Here is an 18,390-nt window from a genome sequence, read left to right as displayed (position 1 = left end):
CCGCCTCCCCGGGGCCGGGCGATGCCTGCCGCTGCTCGGACCCGCCTCCCCGGGGCCGGGCTATGCCTGCTGCCACTCGGCGCCGCCTCCACGGGGCCGGGGCATGCCTGCCGGGGCATCCACGGTGCCCCAGGCCTGCCTGTACCCGGCAGCCACGGCCCCACGGCCCCGCCTCCACCTGGCAACCATGGCCCTGCTGGCTCCCCCCACAGCTCGCGGCTCACACTTCCGGGTTGGCAAATTTCCAAACTTTTGCCCATATATTAGGCGCACTTCTGGGTTCGGGCGAAAAATTTAGTCAAAAGGATGCGCCTTATAGTCGTGAAATTACTTTACATAGCACTGGAGGGTGGTGCTACATGGAGAAACTGACTGTCTGGGCTGCACATCAGGAAAAGAATTGCATGTGGATAAAAGATTCAGGTATTAATCCCTTCCAAAAAGATCAAGGATGTAAGCTGCCCACTGGGAATACTGGGACAACTTCAAGAATGTGTTGCAGGAATCCTAGCAGGGAAGGATTGTATGGTGGACAGCAGAAAAGCACGGAGAACTGGTCCCTGAGGATGACTGGTGGCCTGGCTGTCATGACTGTCACAGTTAGTGCTTAAGGTGTGGCTGCCATCTGGTGATTGTGAGGGAAGAGCAAGCATCCATTTGAATGACCTATTTGTTCTCACTGGTGCTGGACTAGGGCATTTTCTTTCTCCTTTGCCATTCTTTTGTGTTTGCCTTGTACCTACCCTCTCATGCACTGAGGTATCCATCCACCCACCCGTCTGTCTATGCCAAAGTTAGGGAAGCCACAGCTCACAGGACATTTGCAACAAACACTGGCATCCAGTTAATTCCAAACAGCACAGTATGGGCTGGGATTTTTCCTTCCAAGAACCACAAAGAGGAGCAAATTGTAACATGCTATTTCTGCCTCTCTTTCACTTTTTCCATGCAGAATTCAAACCAAGCTATGTCCGGAATCGCTCCATCCGTTCTGTACCTGTTGAGTTGGATGGAGCTGCCTATAACCTGGCTTTAGAGGATGGATACCAGCCCATCTTACCAAGGAACATCACCAAGCGGCACAAGGTGCAGAGGACTGTTTTTCACGAGGAGGAAGATAGAGACATGGGGGAGTATAGTGGCACTGGTAGCATTGCAGAGTACACAGCCCCTAATCTGATCAAAGTGACCCACAGGTAAGTGCCTATGGTAGATTTTTAAAAGCTTTTGCTCCTTAAGTGACTGCTTTACTTAAGTGGGTGGGATGAAGTGTGCTAAGAGTGTTTGTGTCCCTTTTAGGATAACCAATCTAGCTTCACTAAGATTCTTATTCCCACGTGTACAATAGTCTTCAGTTTTGTTTTAGTTTTGTCAGTGCAGAGGGGCATGAAGCTCCTGAAGAGCTGTAGCAATGCTTTTGTGTATTCTGCTTAGGGTGGAGACAGTAACCACTCATTAGTGTGTATGTTTCCAGTGAGGACAAGCAAAACTGTTGCCAACAGGGTTGTTAAACCTGCATGAAAGCAGGAGAGGCCTTACCCCTGGAAATCAGTATGCAATGGATAACCTGGCCTGGTTGGAGACCAAAGGCCCTGACTGGAGCATGAACTGGTTTTGTGTCACTGGTTGCTTTGTACAGAGTTTTCTGTAACCAGTGCTAGGAGAGGAAAACCTGTATTATGAATGAAGGTGGATGGACCAGGAGCATTGGGAAATGGAACATACTGAGAGGGAAGGCAATTGTCTGACCACTCAGACAGCTAAAAATAATTTTCTCAGTGCTGAATTTAGGGACTGATGATGTCTCTTTCAGCTATACTTTAATTCATTTAATCACCATTTCCACCTGCAAATTATCAGAAAATCCACCAATCATTACATGCATTCAGTTGTTTAATGACTAGTTCATGTAAGCATGCAGGTGCCAGGTAGCTGCTGTTGATACCTGTGTTTTCCATTTGACTTCTGTTCACAGAAGTGAATTAGAAACTCACCAATATGAGGAAATGTAGGCATCAGAGAATTGTACCCTCTTACCCCAGCTCGCATGAATGTTCAGGACCCATAAGTCACTGTATGTTTTTTTCTTCTGGAACAAACTGAATTGTCTTTTGCTGGGTGAATCCCAGATTTGTACAAGGAACTGTCATGAAGGTTGTACATTATTCATGAGCCATCCCTAGCAGAAAAGAAGGCCATGGGACAACATACATGAGGTGGTTGAAAGAAAATAAAGGAGTACTGCAAATATTCAGCTTTAATTTAAACAAGCATTCAAAAATAACTGCAGGGTATTCAGCCCCTAATAAACTTTCCAGGTAAATAGGTCAAGTGGTGATTTGCTTTCTTCTTTATTAAACAATTTTTAAAACTGGATTTATTTCACCGGAAGTTAGTGAAACATAAAGATTTTATATTGTCAGAGGGTGTTTTGCTTTCAAAGTGAAGGAGATACCCTTGAAAGATTTTATCAATTTTGTAGAAAACAACAAAGCTTCTTTGCTTCTGGTTTGTTGTTTTGCGTTTCTTCTCTTTTCTTTATGGTGTAGTAATACATCTTATAAGGAAGTACCTCACTTCCTTATTATATAAGAAAGTACTATATTTTTTAGTACTAGAAGCTCCTACTCCTGCATCACTTGATTATGCATTGGGAAATTGCTTCTGAGTAATGCTTTCAATGCTTGCCAGTTAATAATGATTATTTATGCAGAAAGTCTATTGAATAAGCAAGAATTCTGTGTAGCACAATTTACATATAGAAATGAAACAGTCAACAGGTTCTGCTTGACAGAAATATTCTCATTGAATTTTTCTACTTAAAAATTTCCATGGCAACTCAGACTTCTTTCCTGGCTCTGAGCACACTTGTATTTTCTTAAATGAACTTTTTTTTTTTAAAATTCTGCATGCCATTTCCAATCCATGCTCTCATTTGTCTTGGATCTGTGTTATTAAGAGTGGCTGTTTGAATTGTTCTGTGTATGTGTGTGTGGTGTGTGTGTCCTCTGTAATAAACACTGTTTCCTTTTCCATGCCAAGGTGCTATATCCTGGAGAACGACACCGTTCAGTGTGACACAGATCTGTACAGGTCACTGCAAGCTTGGAAGGACCATAAACTTCATATTGACCATGAGGTCAGTGATGTTTTCCGTGTGTGTTTTTAGCGTTGTTTTCTGTGGGATGATAGGATCATGCAAGACTGCCTGTGTGTCTGTCTGCCTCTGGGTGTCTTTGTCCCTCCCTAGAACCTTTTGAACTTGCTGGCTGATTTCAGAATAGACATTTCAGAAATAATTAAATTATTACAAGTTTGTGACGACAAGATGCTGAGTGGAGGAGAGAACTGCATCCGAAGGCACAGCTGAGAAATACGATACGACTTATGAGACAAATAAGACTTAAAGCTGTCCTCATCCTAGGAAAAAATTAGTCTGGATCTTTTTAGCATCTTAGTAGCCCTGTTCTCCAGTGGGGAACCTCTCAAAACACAGTCCTTCAGTATCAAATATGTAAGTCCAAGGAAAAGTGAGCTTCATTGGTTTTGGTGCTTCTAGAATTAACTTCTTTCACTTGCTACTGCTTTTCTTAACCTTGCACTTCAGAATTAAATTTTTTCATAGGACTGTGTATATGGAGAACTTGGAGGTAATTTGCCCTGTGAAATTTGCCAGTAAAACTTTATCTGACGTTTTTGTCACTAATATTCAATAATATAAGCTCAAACCCTTAATGTGTATTGTGAATGAAAGAGGGTTTAAGGACCAGGTAAGGATGGAATAAATGCTAAAGAGGAGCACAAAGGATGGACATCCTGTAATCTCTTAACTTCTTGGACCCCTTTTGTTGTAGAGATTGACACACAAGGCAGATACTTAAAAATTTAGTAGTCTGCTAAGATTAAAAAATGGCACTTTCAGTATCACTATGGTCCTGTAATTGTGTTTTCTTCAGCAAATGTAGCCAATGTGGAGTGTCAAAGGAAATGAGAACCCACTTCTGTCCAGTTGTGTTCCTGATTTAGGATCACAAGTTTGGATTCTTTGTCCATTTTCCTTGGACACTCTGTCCTGTGTCTGCTTTGAGAGTTCTGAGCTTCAGCTACACCTGTGGTCACTGATAGCTAATGGTAGTTCTGCAGACACTGTTGCTCACATTAGATTACTTTGATCTTTTGCTATGTAGAGGATTGAGGTAGAGGCCTGCAATATCCAAGTGGGAATGGCACATGCTGTGTGTAAGACAGTGAGCAAAAGCAGTTTATTTAGTGAAAAAAGGGCAATTAGGTAAATATAAACCCCATGGGTGGCACACTTAACTGCTGATTGCTATCCCATGTGCTCAGACACTGCTAAAGCCTGCCATGCAAAGTGATGGAACCTTGCTGCTTTGCTTTTTTAAAACCTCTGAAGAGGGGATATCACATCAGTCCTGCCCCATCCCCTTCCCAGTGTCAGAACACACTGAAATTTAAGCAAATTTCATTTGAGCAGCCTTTCTCCCCTTGCACGTGTGCTGTAAGTGCACAAGTGGCGCAATCCCAGTGGATGCAGGAGTGTCTGTCTCCCTGCAGCTGTGTGTCCCCCCATTCTGCACCACATTCCGATTTCACAGTCAAGAACCAGAGCAGACAAACCGAACTAGCTTCCTCCTACTGTCATTTCCTTCAGGAAAGCTAGATAATTTGAAAATGCTTGTTAGTGGTGAGAGCCACAGAAGGTAGTGAAGAGGAAGCTCTTGGTAGAATGAGAAGGTTAGAATAGGACTAAATCATGCTGGTGCCTTTTTTTTTTCCTTAGATCGAAACTTTGCAAAATAAAATAAAAAATTTGAGGGAGGTGAGAGGTCATCTAAAGAAGAAGCGACCTGAAGAGTGTGATTGTAACAAGCTAAGGTAATTTTTTGTGTACTTCTGAATAATTATTTGTGTGTGCAACTGTAATGGATTTATGTCCTCACAGGAGAGATCTGGACCTGGTTTGTTCTGTGGTTGCCTGCTTACTGTACTCCTGGGTACACATTTGGGGTGATTTGGGCTGCTGCACAAGTACAAAGCCCACTGTCTGCCAAGCAGGAATTTGATTGGGCAGTCGAGCTCTTTGCTCTGCAAATTTGCTCTGCAAATAAGAACAACAGAAAATCTTCCAAAATCAAAAGGTAACCCAAATAGAATTTGTCCCTGAGAAAAGCTGTTCAGAAGGAGACCCAGGAGCACCTTCTCCTGCTCATGGTGATGACAGAACCAGCTCTGAGGCTGCTGAGAGCCAGGTAATCACTGAGAGTACTGCAGCCACAGTGGCAGAATGATCTGAGTATCACCAAAAAAGAGAAGGCTGTACCTGAATGGAGTCAAAACCACAAGGCAGCTGTGCTTTAGCTGTGGCTAAAGCACCTGTTACAAAGTAGACTCTGTGAGAGGGTGTGGATAAAACTCCATCTCATTGGTGTCACAGAATGCCCTTTTGAACATTTTGCTTAAAACCGTGGAGATGCAACATGCTCTACACATCCAATGTTTGGAATTGTTGTGGATTGCGGATGTGCGCTGTGGATCCTGCAACATAGTTTCAGCAGCAGATCCACTAAAATATGGAGATCATAAATTTCTTGGGTTGTGGGAGCCCATGTCAAAAACCGCTTAAGATGTATCATTCTAGATGGTAAATAGACAGAAAGTTTATATTGGTTTCTAATCCACTGCTTTCAAAACTGATTAACTGAGTTTGCATAAACTGAGTTTACTTAATATGTATTGTAAAGATGAAGTTGTTTTTGGTGAATATTTTATAGAAAATGGAAAAAAATGTTATTTTTCAGACTGATATAGGGTACATTATATTCATGCATAGCATTATTAAAATGACTAATCCCATTGAAATCAAATCAGTTAATCATCTGAGTTACATAGTTAACATGAGTTACTGGTCAAGTGTTTGCATTGCAATTGTTTCATTTAGCATTTAGAATTAGTTTATAAAATGCCCAGCATCTGTGCAGGATTAAAAAATTGACCAAAGAAGATAACTTTTTAATAATCTTACTGTGTTAATTTATATTATACTGATTAAATTTATGAAAACTCCCAAATTTAAAAGATTTGTTTTGAAGGGGATTTTAATCTGGCAACTAATTGAACTCAGATGTACAGTTTAGAAAACAACATTTATTAAACTAAGTTTATGTTTGCTGTTTTGTGTAGGTAGTAACTTTATCAGTAAGAAAATATTGCCATTGACTGAGGTTGTTCTTTTTTTTAACTTTGGTAGTTTCACAGAAAGGAAATTTTTGCAAAATTCTGTAAGGGTTTCTGGAGAGGCAAAACAATAGTAACCCAGTGAGAATGTGTATGCCTGCTTACACTCTGCATATTTCTGAATATATCAGACACTCCTCTTGCTGGGACAGTTCAATCCATCTTGTAAAGTTTTCCTGGAACATACAGCTAGTAATAATGGAGGACACCCCCTCCCAGCCATACAAAGTACTGCTGGTATTGAAATTTTTGCATTCAGAAGAAAAATAACAGGAGGGCAGTATAAACTTGTTATCTGAACGAATTAGGGAATACTCCATTGCAGAAATGTAATTTAATTACAAATCTATCTATGCAACTCATGTAGGAAAACAACCAGTTAAAACTAAAATAATACTAACTTGCAGCTGGACAAGGATATACATTGCAATGCAGTGTTAGCACACGGGATGTCACTGTGGACAAAGGATCTGAGGCAACAAAGATGCAGTGAGGCTGGGAAGTGCCTGATCCTGTCAAATGAGATTGCCTTTATTCATCACCTACACTAATAAACTGAAGGGAAGAAGTGGCACTGGATTAAATCTGCTTCAAATCTAGTCTGATAATGTAGTTATCAAAACAGGGGCAGTTGTCTTGATGTTGTGCACCAGCAATGTTGTTTTTATTTTCCAGTTACCATTCAAAACACAAGAGCAAACTGAGACAAAAAGGATCCAGTCTTCATCCTTTCAAGTAAGTGAAGAGAGAGGATTTACAAAATGTAATATTAATTTTTGGTCTGTACACATCAGTTACACACTAGGCGATAACAGTAGTATTCAATTTATCCTGTATTAAAAAGCATAAACAGATGGCAAGGAGCTAAGCCCATATCAAAATGCTTGTAAATTCTAAGATAAGGTCTCTGCTTTGGAAAAAAGCACATTGCAAACCTCGGACCTACAAGCCCCTTTGGCTGCTTTTTTTTCCCCAGTACTAATAAATTCCAGAGTCATCTCCATTTGTATGAAACACCATTTAATTAAAAAATGTGGATTCTTTCCCTCCAAGCGGCTTATTTTATTAGCTGCTTCAGGGTGTTTTCATCCTAATGTTTCATGTGTTCAGGAAAGCCCTACAGGAGAAAGACAGGCTGTGGCTGCTGCGAGAGCAGAGACGGAAGAAGAAACTGCGCAAATTGCTTAAGAGAATTAAAAATAATGACACATGCAGCATGCCTGGTCTGACCTGCTTCACCCACGACAACCAGCACTGGCAAACTGCTCCCCTGTGGACATGTAAGAATACTGTAAACCAATGAATAGATGGGCAAATTTTTGCTAGATAGGGCTGGGATGTTGGGTTGCTAGTAGCTCTTGGTTTTATTAGCTCTGTAACCAAAGCCATACAGTCTTCTCTAGAGTGAATAACCTCTGTTTCAGTGTTTACACCTCCGTGCATGAAAGGCAAGGAGGTAAAACCAACTTCAAATAAGCTGCAGATATTGAATACTGTACACTGATCTGCAAGGTATCTCACCATCTGGACTGTTTCACAACCAGAGAAAGCAACTTGACAAGATGTTACTGTAATTAGTCATGTCATGTGGGTTAGATATGCACAGAACAAGGAGCTGATGCTGGAAGGCATTCTCTTCTTTAGAGCTCAGAAGTGAGAATGAGAGTAACTGTCTGAATAAAGTAATACCATAAGCAGAAAGTAATTAGCAGTGCTACAGACAGAAACATGTAGCTTATGTCTTTATAACTCTTCAATTTGCAGTGGGCCCTTTCTGTGCCTGTACCAGTGCCAACAACAACACGTACTGGTGTTTAAGGACAATCAACGAGACCCACAACTTCCTGTTCTGTGAATTTGCTACTGGATTTTTGGAGTATTTTGATCTCAATACCGATCCATATCAGGTATGTGATCATAGACTTTGAGATCACAGCTCAAGAAATACATCGTTACTTATCAACAATAAATTGAAATCACACAGTGTTGCTACAGGATGTAGTTAGGGCCTGTATCATTTAAACTAGTATAACATGGCTCTTTGCTGTTACAAATAACCCACCTGTACACCAAAAGTTACCAAATTACAGAGCAATAGTTACTAACAAGAACTCCCTATTTATTGCAGCTAATTAATGCAGTGAATACACTTGACAGAGATGTTCTTAATCAACTGCATGTCCAGCTCATGGAACTCAGAAGTTGCAGAGGCTACAAGCAATGCAATCCAAGAACTAGGAACATGGATCTCGGTAAGTGCCTTTTCCATTGCACTCACAAACTCCCCCAAAGAACCCTGACCTTTATGAAACTTGAATCAGTCAAAAGCATTTTAGGAGTTACTTTTGCTAGTAATGTCCTGCTGAGGGTGATGGCAGCATTCTCTAATTTTTCAATACAAACATGTTCAGTTTGTATTATGTCATGTTTTTAAGACGAAAAATGACCCTTAGCGTAGTGATAAATATTGCTGAGATGGAGAAGACAAGGAAGGAACAATACTGGTGAAAGAGGGAGAGAATACCCCAATGGCAACTATGAAGCTCACAGGTCAGTTCAAGTTCAAAGGGACTTCTGGAGCTCTGCTCCAAACTTCTGCTCTGTGCAGGATCAGATGTGAGGGCATACTAGGTTACTCAAGGCATCAGGAAATTTGTTAAAATCTTGAGTCCTTATTTTTTAAATTGTGATTTACCTCATACAGGCAATTGTTAGTAACATTGTTAATTTTTCTTCACCTAGGACTTAAAGATGGAAGCTACGAGCAGTACAGGTACATTTTAAAAAAACCCTTATATTATTATTCTCAAGTACTACAAGTACTATCTTCATGCTGAAAGAGTCAAGTGTGGGATTGGGAACCACATGGAAGGGCCTGGCCTAAAAAGGCATTTGAAAGACCTTTCCACCCCACTCACTTTGAAACATTGGAGCTATTTGTTCTGATCTTAGTAGTCAAAATTCTGGCTGAACTCTTCTTCCTCATCTTTCAGATTGTGGTGCTGGTTGTTTTCTTGGTGAGGGTTAACTTTTTTTTCTTCTTTTGCTGCTTGAAAATTAGGCAGTTTCAGCGTCGAAAATGGCCAGATGCGAAGAGACCATCATCTGCCAAGTCACTGTGAGTTGGGAACAATTCACCAAAAGCATTAGCTTTTACTTGGCTTTTCCCTTCTCTTTTTGCATGCATCACCTTTTTTAACATCATCATCTAGTCTCACTGAATGCTTAGGAGGAAACTCCTCTAAATTATGCAAGAAATACGATACTGCGATCATTACTGACAACTATTGCTGTACAAAACCTCTTGGTACGTGTTTTTTAGGAATCTTGGAGCATTAAGGTCAAGGCAATTTCAAACAAGTAAAGGTAGATGCTCAGTTAAGAAACCAATTATGGTCAATTGCCAGTAAAAATTAAAGACCGGTACATTGATTTTGTCTAAATTTAAATTACTAGCAGCTACACAGTGGTTTTTCACACAATCAAAAGAAAAAACAAAACCGACTGTAATTACTCACAAGTAGTGAGGCAGCATCATGTATCTTCTTGCTCTTAATTCAGCTATAGCCTTGTGCTGTGAGCAGAAAAAGGAGTTTAAAACAGAACGTAGACGACAAGACAGATTCATGTCTAAAACTGCTTTTTTCTTACTGAGCTTCCCTTTAAAACTTGATGACAATCTGGCAGTTCCCAAACTTCGAGAGCTCAGAGGTGTGGTACAAATTTAAGTACAGTAATTTCACAATTATAAGCCGCACCATTTTGACTAAAATTTTGGTCCGAACCTGAAGTGCGGCTTATAATCAGGTGCTGCTTATATATGGACAAAGAACGAAAAGTTGCTGTTTTAGGAGGACAGGTGTCAGCTGAGAAAGGCAGGAACTTCTCTTTGAAATGGAGAATGTAAACCCCCTCCCTCCAAATTATTATAATTTTGAAATCAAGCGGCTTTCAGGCAAAACTCTGGGAAATAGGAATAACAGTTCTTTTCTAGGGAAATTAAAATAGAAATACAGTACTACAAAGAACAAACCCCAAACCCTGACACAGTCAGAGTACAACCTGACACCCTGTCAGGCAGGGTGTTGGCAGCAGTCCCATTCCATGGTGGCTGCATCCTCCTGCAGTGACAGATGTGGCTCAGCTGGAGCAGTGCTCCTGTAAAAGGTGCAGTTTCCCTCCGGAGGTCCAGTGGTGATGTGGAGAAATCCGGTTTTCCTCTGGAGTCCAGTGGAGAAAGGGGCTCCCTCAGTGTCCCAAAACCTCTGTTTTTATTTTGGTAAGAAATGTTAGGCTCTTCCCCCTGGCTGGAGCAACTCCCAATGGGATGCAGTAATTTTATCAGTGCCACAGTGGGACTCAATGGCCATGAGCAGAAAATGACTGGCTGGAGGAAGGATGGGTTGTGGAAAGATAAAGAACTATGCCCTGCCTGGTTTCAATGGATGGCTCATTAGCAGAAATATCTCCCACAGAGATAAGGATCACTGCCCCTACCCTCAACAGATGGTGATAGAATAGACACCTTTTATCACACTCTGTATTGTAACATGCGGCTTATAATCAGATGCGGCTTATGTATGGACAAAGAACGAAAAGTTACTGGCACCTGGAAGTGCAGCTTATAATTGTGAAATTACTGTATATTAAAAAGTTACCGTTGCCCATTACTGTTCCTAAATCTCCCCTTAAAAAGAAGGCAGAGACTTCAATTCATTAAAAATCATAAAGTGCTCTCAAACTGTGCAGTGGAAAACACAGGCACCAGTCCCTTCCTAGGCACAGTCTGGTCATCTTGCCTGAGAGGAGTTGCTCATATAATGCAGTGGTTTAATTTCTGATTGAAGATATCTAAGACTGGCTTTTGAACCAAAATGAAGGTGGAATTAACAAGTTTTATACTGATTGATGTTTCAAACATTGTTGGATTGTTTCTGTCATACACACCTGCTATGCTTTTATTGGTGTTTCTATTGCTTTTTACTGCATGGAACCATTAAAAATACCTTTCTTACTACTTTCGACGAGAACGTTATACACTAAACTGCATTTATTTTATTTTAAAGAGGACAACTGTGGGAAGGCTGGGAGGGCTAAGCTCCCCCAGCTGCTGCACCTCCGTGAGGCTACAAATGCACCAGGACTTGAATCCAAGTACAGACTAAATGAATTGTAACATTCACCTGAAGGACTGGATAAACTTTGAGGCTGAAATAGATAGAATGTTTGCACTTCTGAGTGAGCTGAATAGAAGCAGTGAAATTATGGGAAATGCTGCCAGAAATACAGGTCTCTGAAAATCCCTGTTGTACCTGCTTTTTTACTTTGGATTATACCTCACCTGCTTCAAAAGGCATTTTACTTCAAGAAGACACAACTAACGCTGATTCAGAAATTGACAAGAGGAGGAAGCCCAGCCACATCCCAAAGAGGACTGCAACTGCAGTAGTGTTTACACAGACTGTTGAAGGGACCTTGAAACAATTTCCAGCTCATCTGTGTCTTTAGTTGTCACAAGAAAAACTTCAAAGCCAAGTAAAATTCCAAATTAAGATTTAGAAAACAAGATGCTTTTGTTTATCACTGGGGTAAAGGTAATGGTTGAAAAGAACTTTGAAAAGATTCAGGAACTGAAGTCAGCAGCACCAAGTGTTCTCAACACCATGGAATTTCTTCAGTTTCCTTTGAGGATACATTTTAGTTCCACATCTACTTGTTCATCATATTGTCACCTCTATGAAGATTACAGAAAATCTTGACTAACATGATGCTGGATTTTTGGAGGGATTGTGTAAATATTGATCAGTGTACTGTTTGAAAATAAATTCCTTCAGGTTGTGAAGAAATTTGTTAATAAAAACAAGTGTAATGCCCACACACCATTTCTCAAAATGCTAAGCCAGAATTTATTAATTTTTAAAGGTACTGAAAGTTTCAGTAAATATACATCTTAAATTTTAACAAAATCAGATTTGTATGAAGGTTTTTTATGTGGTAATATTATACTGTATGTTCAAAATCAGAACAGTTCCTTTGAGAAGGCAGGGTTTGCTTAGCAGTGTAACTTTTACACTTATTTTTGAAAATGTCAGCTTTGAGAGTTCAATACTTGTAGTCAATAATCTAGTTATACTAGTCTGTAAAAAAAATGTTCTGAATGACAGTTACTGTTCAAAGACTTTCACAGAGAAAAAAAACCTATAATTTTACTAAGGAAGCACAGTGTACAGAATTTATTTGAGTAGTTTCATAAGAACACTATTACATATATTGTAGTACAGGCACTAGTGGCAAGATTTTTATTTATCATTTGTTTCATGTTATTTTGCTACCTGTGTTTAAAGGCAAATGCCTGAGGGCGCTCATGGGATAGACTCAACCAACTGTGGCCTTCATTCCTAACAAAGAGGTATTTTTTCAAAATGCAAACTTAACTTGTCCTTGTAGAAATGCAGTGCAAAAATACAGCATGGAAATTATTTTGAAATCCTTCCTGGTTTTGCAGTTAGGAAAATCAAGTGGAATTATATCCAGGCGTGTAGATCCTTGGTATCACAACCCCTAGTCAAAAAAATGGACTTGAATTTAGGAATGAGAAAAAAAAAAATCCCACTCAAAAGGCAGAAGTGGAATTCTTTGTATATGCTAAGTAAGATTGGACTTACTTGTATCACATGTGGTATAAGTCCAATATGCTACCCAAAACTTTTTGGCAAGCTTTTTGTAATTATGGAAGTAAAATCTGAATGCCTGTCTTCATATAGCCATGTATTTTCACTGTAACAGCTTAAAAGTTTCATGGATTATCAGAAAAATCCACTAGATGATGAGATCCTGGAACCATAAAAGTAAGTAACAAAAACACTAGGTTCCTCAAGACCCTCACATTTTTGCTGCGTTCCAGAGAAAAGTTTTAGCCATCTGCCATTCCCAGGGTGCACACAGAAAGAATGTGAGGTTATTTTTTTTTAAAAGCTTACACGCCCTTGTGTGTTTAGCCTAGTCTCTGGCCAGGTGAGGTTGTGACTGTTAAAATCCTGCAGGGCCAGATTTACTGCGCCTATTACTTGTCAGACAGAAGGTTGAAAAAGTTACCTTGTCCCTTTATAGAAAATACTGAGTTGTGAGACTTGTATGTGACACAAGAAGCAGCTGCTATTTAATGAAAGGTATGTTATTGCTAAGTTTGGGGAAAGATACCACCTCTTCTTTCAGCTCTTCTAAAGCTTGCTATTTAAGCTGAAAAAGACCTAAATTCTAGCTGGTGTCACTGCTAAATTTGTGTCTCATAAGTGAAAGGTCTCAGTTGTTACTCCCTCAGCTTTTACAGCCAACTAGGATAAAATGTAAATAATTATGTAAATCATTCTTTATACACAGTTTTCATCACTGATAGAGAATTTTCTCTGACCTTTACTGGATAATTAGCCTTAAAGTATTTGTTCACACAGTGTCACTAAGTTCTGATTTTAAATAGAAATCTTTATTTACAGTATTAACATCCAAACACAAAAACCAGAAGGGTAGCAACACCTTACAACCAACCCTTTTATAAATCAGTCCCCACGATTTCTCTGTTTTGCAAAATAAAGGAACAGATATTTCAAGCAATACTTAAAATGTAAACTAAACTTAGATGCAATTCTCAATACCATATGCCTTCTCCTGAGAATTTTTTAAAATATTGCTCTCAGAATTACGATTTCACACTTGCTGTATCATTTTGTCAACTGGTGGTCTGCACATAAATTCTATAATAAAAGGTGTGCTAACTGGTGCAACATTCAAGTTTTGTCTTGTGACAGAAACATGGTCTGAATTTCTCACTTTGGAAGCAGTACTTTAGGCCAGGAAAAAGGTATACTACACACGAGTTTAATAAACATATGATTTCTGTGATCAAAAAAGTAACAGAGATTGCAAAACAACACTAGTTTGTGCAACAGTGATCAGAGGTTGCTGTACTAGCTAATTCATCTCTTACTGCTGAATAATGTTACATAGGTTTTATTTAAAAAAACATTCAGAAAAATCTACTGCTATAGGACCAAAGCAAAATTGATGATGGTAACTAAATGTCAACAGATTCCAAACTAGAAGTAGTATTTAGTGCTGCCAGGAAAGATGGCGTCAATGCTTTTTAAAAATGCCCCCTGTCCCTTCATCAAGTTTAAACTAAAAATCTTTTCACTGAGATAAAAAAGTAGGTACTGGAAAGCTACAACTTTCTAAACAGATGAGAAAAGGATGAACCTTTATAATGTCACGTAGGTACCAGTTATACATAGATGTATAAATAGAATTACTAATTAAAAAAAAAAATAATTGTACTGCAAGATGTATATAGCAGTATATCTAAGAGCTCACCTAATGAAAGCAACCGGTGTTTGTAGTTGCCGTCAGTATAATGAACCACTACAAAATATAAATATTGTTATACTCTGATTTGATATAAAAAGCAAGGGATTGTTGCCTTTCACCCTCAGTAAGCAGCATTTAACAAACACACATGTTCCAAGAAATGAAAAAATGAAAGTTCCTTAGGGTCTTAGAAGTTTTGCATTATAAACACACAGTAATTGGACTGAAAATTTCAAATGAATGCTGTGATAATCTATATACTGAGTACTAGTGGAAGAGACAGGGTTGCATGAAATAGATCAATTGACTCTACATTCCCTTTGAAACACAGCTGACTAGGCACTGAGGATGAGTTTTTGAGAATATTTCTATTGAAACTTACTTCTATTAAAATGGAAGACTACTGAATATTCTGAACAATAAAACCTCCTCTTGCCAACAGTACCAAGAATAAGCAAAAAGGAACACAGTTTTGGGGTTTTTTTGTTTCTTTTACTCACTTGGGAGAAATCAGTTTTCCATTACACAATGAACAACAGAACAGAAGCACCACACATCTTAAACATTTCTGGGTCATACCCTATGAAGGTTTAGCGGTTTAATTCCTTGTAACTGCAAAAAGTGCAAAGAGATCTTAATTTCAAGCACCCAAAATGGAGGGGAAAATAAAACCCCATGCTATCAGCAAATGATATGTAACCAGACTTAAATACTGCTATGACAGAAATCTGCCTAGAAAATACATTCATTACTATTAGAATAATCCAATGAGGTGTAGACATTTGGTTGAAGTGTGGCTTAATATCCTTAAAGATTTCTGGGTGTTACATAACAAGAAATATTTTGCAACAGACAAACATTTTCAAAGAACATTTAGAGTTCATTAAAATTGACCAAAAAGACTCAATCCAGATTCATCAATGGAAAAGACAACCTATTACAGACAGACATGTCTGTCCTGACAAGTTGTAAGATCTTAAAATGCAGAGCCTTCGTGTCAAATTGCCTTAGGTAAAAAGAAATGCGACAAAAGTGCTCAAAGGTGGAGAAAGTATTGAACAACCGGTCTTTTTTTTATAAAAAGCTCTATGTTAAAGATGTAAAAATAAATGAAGTGTTGAAGACCAAAGAAGAGAAATACGTGGGCCAAAGTCACCCAGCCTCAAAGTCCTTAAATTTAATTTTAAAAAATTCCATTTGGACCTCAACTACACTCTGTTTCCAGAAATCAATTTTGTTAAATATTTAGCTTCACAAACTCTGCAAAAACGAGTTAGTGACCTACAAATTCATATATATATAATACATTATTTTAGAGATCATATTTACAAAATTTATTCACAAAAACGGCAAAATTCTGACTGCAGTGTCTTGCCTTGAGTTTTCTGAAGTTATTTTCAAAAAAAATTAAAGATTATTGCTCTAATTTCCATACACTGAAAAGATTACATTATGCAGTCTTTTCAAATAATTCTTAAGAGATTGTGTTTGAGAAGGAACATGAGTACACCCTACCTTCATATTAAGTCCTTATCAAAGACATTGCATTAATCCATTATATAGTCTTCTATAAAGTGCACTCAGCTGCACAGCACTATGTAAATATTAGTCACAATTGTGTTTAAATAATTTAAATTGTTTATCCTCTCTTTTTCACCTGTGGTTTCAACAGACAGGATTTTGGACTAGCTTGTGCCAGTTGATTTTGCACTGCTACTTTGCTTGGGAAATCCCTGACTCTTGGGGTAAGAGACTAAAAGTAGCATCTATATTCAGGAATTCATATAAAAGAGTCAAGGCTAAGAGCTACATTCTCTGTCAGATACTGTTATTAGAGAAATCAGGAAATTCTTACCACTGTCACTTGGTGTGTCACTGGCACTTCTGTTTGCCTGGGCTAAAGCAGGGCTTTAGACAGCTACAGTAAACAGATACCCATCATATTATTAAAATGGCATTATCAAATTCACATTCCTAGAAGAAGACTGCCAAAAGTATTAAGGACTTTTTATTGTACCCCACACCATATAGTGATATACAGACTGCCTCTATTAAAATGTATTTTTGTTGGGTAGGGGTTTTTTTGTTTTGTTTTCATCTGGATGAGGAAATTTATCACTGGTTTCTGTAAGCCCAGTATGACTTGCCATGAAGAATGTGTCACTTTCCTTTCTTACACTAGTGCATTCAGCCATTCTTGTTTGAAGATGTGGTTCTAGATGTCAGCAGTATTTCTGTTAAAGAAAAGATACTTTCATCAGAGAAGACATCTTTGCTGAAAGAAATGGTTCATGTACTGCATCTGCAAGAACAAGCTACTGACAATCAATGCCTAGAAGCAGAACAGCTTTTTAGTGGCTCCACTTTGAAAATAAATTTCTAGAGAATAAATGCTGTCCTAGAATTTCCTACACACTATTTGGTATCTTTATGTCCTGTAGATTTGGAAAATCTGACATTTCATCTTTATATTCTCCTCTTTATAAAAGGCATTTGTTGCATTACAGTCCTCCAAAACAACACTTATCACCCAGAAGTCCTCATTATTCTGATTGCTTCCTCAGGTATGCTGGACAAAATCTCATGAGGTACTTTCTACTTGAATAGATTCAGCTTATGTCAGTATTATGTTGCTCATTCTAGGTATTTTGTGGAAAGATTGTAGCAAAGTGTACAAAAATTTTGTATTTCAGTTTTCTTTCAGTGCCTGTTATTAGCATTTTCACCTTACATGAGGGGTCTAAATTTTCCGTAGTTTCTAAATATGCATACACAAGTTATTCTAAGGTATTGTAAGGGCAAGTGTCATTATCAGCGTCTGCCAGAAGGATGCTGCACTATCAGGAGTCTTAGCCTGACTCGTAAGAGTTATTAAATATAACTTTCAACATCGGCTGCAGATGCATTTCAGGAGGTCCATGGGTTTTTTTCTGTGATTTCTCCAGGTTCAGAAGTATTTAATCATCCTTTGTGCAGTTTAAGGCTTGATCCTACCCATGATACTTCAAAGTCAACAGCTAATGCCAGCACACAGCTTGGGTTCATTGTGAATTTGCTTATGTATCATCAAAAAGAAAGTATCTCTTAGGACATAAAATCAATAGGCCTACAGATGCAAATACAAACAAGATGAGAACAGGACTATGCCAAAGAAATGGATGTCAGCAGACTGTAATCAATGCATAAAGAGACACAAAATGTTTTCATCAGTCTTGATGTACAACTTACCTGGTCTGGACCCATAGGCAGTCCTGACATAGGCATGGGATTAATACTCATCTGCCCAATATGGCCACTGCTGCTATTCATGTGCATCATACTGTACGCTGCTGGGCTACCTTGATGGCTGAACTGCTGCTGGGGAAAAGAACTGAAGTACAAAAGGACAAATAAAATTACCTTCCAATACGTTTACACACTGATGTACTGCTTTCCCTGCACCAGCTATCAACACATGAAAAATAAAACTATTTTCACATTTACCCATTTTTACCTAGTATCTGTTTAATTTGGAAACTCCCAAAAGGAATCTGAGTTTTCAGAAATACACAGTTGTATGTATATGCTACTATTTTAGCTGTACTATCCACTGTCACACTATTTGATATTTTGTGTTTCCCCACCCCCTCCCCCAAGTTATTTTTTCTTTAAATATGAAGTTAATATTTAAAGACTAAATGTTGCTTCTAGTTACAAAGATTGTAGAGCTCCAATATGAATCAATGAAGATAAGCATAAAATGCACTTCATTATTTTATTTCCTAAACCAGAGCA

General features: G+C 38.6%; 2 protein-coding genes and 1 long non-coding RNA gene across 8 annotated transcripts in view; 1 reads left to right on the top strand and 2 right to left on the bottom strand.

Annotated features, from left to right (window-relative positions):
• SULF2 (sulfatase 2) overlaps nucleotides 1-14,043 on the top strand; it is a 91,471-nt gene extending 77,428 nt beyond the window's left edge. For 4 of the 5 annotated variants that reach the window (XM_033074902.2, XM_033074905.2, XM_033074903.2 and 1 more), the window contains exons 12-21: nucleotides 953-1,196; nucleotides 3,043-3,139; nucleotides 4,802-4,896; nucleotides 6,931-6,990; nucleotides 7,366-7,535; nucleotides 8,020-8,162; nucleotides 8,384-8,507; nucleotides 8,998-9,028; nucleotides 9,317-9,373; nucleotides 11,322-14,043. In XM_033074902.2, coding sequence (XP_032930793.1) covers nucleotides 953-1,196; nucleotides 3,043-3,139; nucleotides 4,802-4,896; nucleotides 6,931-6,990; nucleotides 7,366-7,535; nucleotides 8,020-8,162; nucleotides 8,384-8,507; nucleotides 8,998-9,028; nucleotides 9,317-9,373; nucleotides 11,322-11,352 — 1,052 coding nt within the window. In that variant the 3' untranslated portion in view covers nucleotides 11,353-14,043. Of the gene's footprint in view, nucleotides 1-952; nucleotides 1,197-3,042; nucleotides 3,140-4,801; nucleotides 4,897-6,930; nucleotides 6,991-7,365; nucleotides 7,536-8,019; nucleotides 8,163-8,383; nucleotides 8,508-8,997; nucleotides 9,029-9,316; nucleotides 9,374-11,321 lie in introns of those variants that run through there. The other variant, XM_033074906.2, reaches the window with a different exon arrangement.
• LOC117004250 lies at nucleotides 9,294-10,049 on the bottom strand. The gene is made up of 2 exons (XR_004419608.1): nucleotides 9,774-10,049; nucleotides 9,294-9,371 (listed from the first exon to the last, which is right to left on the bottom strand). It is a non-coding gene; the product is annotated as an uncharacterized LOC117004250 (long non-coding RNA).
• NCOA3 (nuclear receptor coactivator 3) overlaps nucleotides 13,717-18,390 on the bottom strand; it is a 55,648-nt gene continuing 50,974 nt past the window's right edge. For both annotated transcript variants that reach the window (XM_033074899.2, XM_033074900.2), the window contains exons 23-24: nucleotides 17,845-17,986; nucleotides 13,717-16,850 (exon numbers count right to left, since the gene is read on the bottom strand). In XM_033074899.2, the coding sequence (XP_032930790.1) occupies nucleotides 16,839-16,850; nucleotides 17,845-17,986 (154 nt within the window). In that variant the 3' untranslated portion in view covers nucleotides 13,717-16,838. The remainder of the gene's footprint in view (nucleotides 16,851-17,844; nucleotides 17,987-18,390) is intronic.

The sequence above is a fragment of the Catharus ustulatus genome, chromosome 17, assembly GCF_009819885.2.
Source record: "Catharus ustulatus isolate bCatUst1 chromosome 17, bCatUst1.pri.v2, whole genome shotgun sequence".
Classification (NCBI taxonomy): Eukaryota; Metazoa; Chordata; class Aves; order Passeriformes; family Turdidae; genus Catharus; species Catharus ustulatus.
This window is presented reverse-complemented; position numbering and strand designations above follow the sequence as displayed.